At 39.2% G+C, this 5,068-nt stretch overlaps 1 protein-coding gene across 1 annotated transcript in view; it reads right to left on the bottom strand.

Annotated features, from left to right (window-relative positions):
• The window catches only part of USH2A (usherin), a gene marked incomplete at its 5' end in the record, with an annotated part of 188,964 nt that overhangs the window by 27,715 nt on the left and 156,181 nt on the right, over positions 1-5,068 (bottom strand). The window contains one exon of the mRNA XM_015818019.1: positions 1,395-1,622. Within this exon, the coding sequence (XP_015673505.1) occupies positions 1,395-1,622 (228 nt within the window). The remainder of the gene's footprint in view (positions 1-1,394; positions 1,623-5,068) is intronic.

Raw genomic sequence — 5,068 nt, 5'->3', positions numbered from 1 at the left:
GCTCACTAGCAATAAGTAAGCAAAGACTGATATCTTGCTTGCTTATTGATTTATTACATATCATCCCCTATCCTTAATAGATTCTAGGCAGTTACATATACAAATAAAACAATAATAACAAGTATTCTGGGATAACTTTAATTCTAAAAAATTACAATAATCTCTAAAACTATTCTCAGTGTTGATGGCTCAAGTCAATCTCCAAAGCATCCCAGAAAAGCCATGTTTTCACGAGTCTTCAGAAGTCCATGAGAGTCACCCTTGCTTTTTGTAGCAAGTTATTCAATAGGCAAGAAATTCCCACAAAGAATTCCCAGGCTTCCTTCTATAGTACTTCTAAGAAGGTGAAGAATCTGGATCATCTAGATAAGGAAGCAGAATTGATTTGGGAAAGGCAGCCTCTTAAATACCCATGGGCAAAGCAATATAAAACTTTAAAAGTAATGACTGGCACCTTGAATAACTCTTGAATTCACCTGCAACCAGTAGCTCCTGCAGCAACAGTGTGATATGGCAGTACCTCAACTGACCAGCTGCATTTTGTTTAGTTCAGCTGGGTAGTCTTCAAGGATAGTCTCATTTAGAATAAATTACAGTGGCTCCTTGGTACTCAACCACTTTCAAACTCATTGAATTTGGTAGTGCATTTTGACATTAACACTTATCATTTATTTGGTACTCAAAGCACAAGCTAGAACTTGTTGGTGTTGGCTGCCTTGTGACTCACTATTATTTCTTATAGGAAAAAATTGTTTGGTTCTCATCATTTTTGGTACTCATTGCATCTCTTGGAACTGAATAATGAAGAGTACCAAGGTGCCATTGTATAGCATACAACTATATTATAAGTGAACTACAATTGTGAGTAGTCATGAAGTTCTATATTAAAGGTTTGCAGTATTGCAAATTAAAACATTCATAATATACTAGAGCAGCGGTTCTCAACCTATGGGTCGCGACCCCATTTGGAGTCGATCGACCATTTCACGGGGGTCGCCAAGCAAGGCTGTCCGCCATTTTTTCCCCTTTTCCGGCGGGTGCCTTACCTCCCTTGAGCTGGGCCAGCTGATGGTCGGCCTGCTCCGTCTCTGCCGTTTGCCAGCTACGCCTTGGCCGGCGCAGGAGGCGGAACCACGTATGTGCAGCGCTCCCGGGCAGGGAAAGTTCTTGAGTTACGACCGGTTGGGTAGTCCTCAACTTACGACCGGTTTAGTCCTCAACTTACGACCGGTTTAGTCCTTGACTTACGACCGGTTTAGTCCTCGACTTACGACCGGTTGGGGTCACGGCATTAAAAAGGTTGAGAACCACTGTACTAGAGCATTAATGACTTTTATAACATGACTTTCTCCACAATGTTTCTGTTCCACCTTGATGAACTAAGATTCAATTACCTTAATGTTACCATTGGGCTTGGAAGGCTCTGCCCATCTGAGTAATAATGCCCTGCCATTCTCTTTCTTGTCCACTGTAAAGTTCCTTAGGCCACTTGGGGAAGCTTCCAGGGTGCGCACTGAAGTCCATGGACTAGCAACTTGCCCAGCATTATTGACAGCAACAATGTGAATGTCGTAGGTTGTATACGGCTTCAAACCAAACAAGTAAGTTTGATACATCTCTCCCTATAGGTGAAAGAGACAAATTTGTGGTTTTTGTATGTGATTTGCCTGAAGATTGAGCATTTACAAAAAATATCTTACACTATCAACTAGATAGGTAAAAGAGTTTTTGTGGAAGCAGTTTTCACAAGATCGATTACAATGTACTCTCATAAACATGTACAGTAGTATTGAATGGACTCCACTAATGTCTGTTGGTCTTGGGTCAAATACATAGTTTTTGGCATAACAGAAAGAAAAACTTCTATTCTATTTCAGCACTATTCTATCCCACCATCCATGCCACACATGTTTGCTCTTCTCCCATTACCAAGCTATGCTTCCTGTTTTGTTTTTTGTTTTTTTTATATGAAGCAGTGTATCTTTATCATCACTAACACCCTAAATTAAAATGTAAAGATCTAAAAGCTGAATAAAAATGGTTAAAATACTATTAAACACCACTGGGAGACCTAAAGAATCAGGTTAGGGACAGATCATTGATCACTGACAAATGAAATCGATCTATGTGGTTGCTAAGAGTTAACACCAACTTGATGACACATTATCAGCCAATCAGTTATTAGACCCACTTAAATGACTTGGCTGAAGAAGACGGTCTCACTTCCTTTTCAGATGGTAGACAATATGATACAGTTCCCAAGGAAGGGAGAGAAGGCTCTTTCTTGCATACCTAAGAGATGGGCTTCTGAAAGTCCAAGCCAGAAGTGTGCACTATTTGAAACCAAAGTGAGTAAGGATGCTTTGGATCTTGTATGGACAGCCTCACTATACCTCTTTGCAGTTCCTTAAAGGAAGAGTGTCTTTTCTAGGGTGCATTGACAACTGTGTAGGCTCATGGAAATACATGTTTGAGTTACTACTTGGGCACATTTAGCAAAGAGTCTCCTGATATTTTTAATGCCCATTCAAAACTGATTCTGGCATATTTCTACTGCAAGAAAACAGCTCTTTCATAATATTTGCACTTAGAATTCTTTACACACCTTTCACTTGGATGGTGATTAGATACATCCCCTTATGATTAGTTCATAAAAAAAAAAGACTCAATTGCTTGGTTTTAGTTAAGTAGCTAAAAGCCACACTTCCAAGCTTCTAAATATTTAAATATCTGGTAAGCGGCAAGATGAAAAAATAATCTCTTTTTTTGCAGAAAAATAATCTTTTTTTAAATATTAAAAGTTAGATAATAAATATTTAATAGTTATTTTCCCACAACAATGAGCTTTCCTTTTAGATAAATATAGCACAGCATTTGAATGTCCATTTTGAATATTAAAGCTCAAAACCCACCATGACTGATTATAAATATACTTTTCAATGACAATTATTCCTTACTCCTCCCATGTTGAAGAAGGCAAGTGCCTTGCGAATAATAATGATGAATGCAAGGGGGTGCAGTGGCTAAATAGGAATTTTTTTGCTTTTCATTCATTGCAAAGATGAGTAAAAATTCCTAAGCTATAAGATCTAAATTTGTGAAAAGCACTCTATCAATCAGATGCAGATGTCAATGGACTTTTGTTTAAATTCATCCCATATACATTTATTCAAAAGACCTACTAGGTTCTGTAAAGGTTAGACAGAACTGTGTAGTCCTCCTTTACTACAATACTAGAATGCTTCCAGGGAAGACTTTTCTAGTGACATTTACAGACTTTATTTCTATTATTTAGGGAGAGGTTCCCAAAATCACTCAGTCTAAGATCTAGGGACAAGGCTGCAATTCTTTTATTACTGCTCAATTTATTTTTATTTTCTTCAAAATTCACTGTACTGAGAATCGTGGAAGTGTTGTTATTATAAACCAAGAAATTGAAATTAAACCTAAAACAATTTTTTCCCCAAGTCTTTCCTTGCCTTTCCTTGTCCCTTTGGAAAAGCAATGCTGAAACCACTTCTGATTTCTAATGAAGGGGGAAAAATGGAAGTTCTGCAGGTCCCAAGCCTGCAGTCTAAAAAGAGTGAATGGAAAATCCAAGAGGCAAGTTTGAAATTAATTAGCAAAGGCAAACTGGAAAATCTCTAGCTAGATTGTTAAACTGACCAAGAAAAATAAAGGTTTAAAAGCTGTACAACGACACTAGAACACCAGGAAGAGTTAAAACCAAAAAGTTTTAATAAATATTTAAAAACCTAGCTTTCGTTGAATATCTATCAACGTCATCAGGGTGTATGTTGGTCAGTGGGAGGGCCCCTTTATAGATGAAGTAATGTTGACGCCCCGACTCATGGATCTTGTTACTGGGCCTAGCCGGCCAATCAACTCTATAGTTGTGGCTTCTGTAATGTTGGCTGGATTACTGCTTTGGATCTTGTATGGGCAGCCTCACTATACCTCTTTGCAGTTCCTTAAAGGAAGAGTGACTTTTCTAGGGTGCATTGACAACTGTGTAGGCTCATGGAAATACATGTTTGAGTTACTACTTGGGCATATTTAGCAAAGAGTCTCCTGATATTTTTAATGCCCATTCAAAACTGATTCTGGCATATTTCTACTGCAAGAAAACAGCTCTTTTATAATATTTGCACTTAGAATTCTTTACACACCTTTCACTTGGATGGTGATTAGATACATCCCCTTATGATTAGTTCATAAAAAAAAAAGACTCAATTGCTTGGTTTTAGTTAAGTAGCTAAAAGCCATACTTCCAAGTCTCTTCTTAAAAACTTAAAAAGTGTTGGAGCATTCACAACTTCTGGAGGCAGGTTGTTCCACTGGTTAATTGTTCTAACTGTCAGGGAATTTCTCCTTAGTACTAGGTAAGTATAGAGAACAATGATTGAATCAGGGAAATTCAAATGGGTTAACTTATAGAATACCAGATCCATGATTCCGGTGAGAATGAAATTTGGGGAAATTGTGGTTCCTTCAGCACCATTGTGTCTTTTGACTACACTTTCCCAAAACCTTTACACTGTGAGTTGCAAGGGAAATATTTGCATCTCAAAACTGTATGTAGTCCATTACGTTCTGTCCACAGAATTCATTTGGTCCCTGAAGCAGGACAGTGAATAGAAAATATGGAGATCTCTGGTGTGGGGAAGCAGAGTAAGTTGAATGGTGTGACATTGGCAGGTTCCCTGATATTGGCAGGAACATCTGGCTAATGAGATTTATTATCTATTTATCTCATTAAGATCTCTGCTCAGCAGTATCTCTCCAAAATGGCAAAGCTAGCACTTGGGTTTCATTCATTTTCTCCACTCTCAGCTTCTTTATTGTAGCCATACACATGGAATAACTTCTAGACCGCCTTCTGCCGCAGATTACCTCCCATCGGCCGGTACGCTCCCACAGAGTGGGTCTCCTCAGGGTGCCGTCAGCCAGACAGTGCCAGCTGGCGACCTCCAGGGGGAGGGCCTTCTCGGTGGGAGCCCCCACCCTCTGGAACGAACTACCCCCAGAGATCCGGGTGATCCCGGATCTCCCCTCCTTCCGCCGCGCC

Source organism: Protobothrops mucrosquamatus, unplaced genomic scaffold (genome assembly GCF_001527695.2).
Source record: "Protobothrops mucrosquamatus isolate PMUCROS unplaced genomic scaffold, P.Mucros_1.0 scaffold665, whole genome shotgun sequence".
In the NCBI taxonomy this organism is placed as follows: domain Eukaryota; kingdom Metazoa; phylum Chordata; class Lepidosauria; order Squamata; family Viperidae; genus Protobothrops; species Protobothrops mucrosquamatus.
This window is presented reverse-complemented; position numbering and strand designations above follow the sequence as displayed.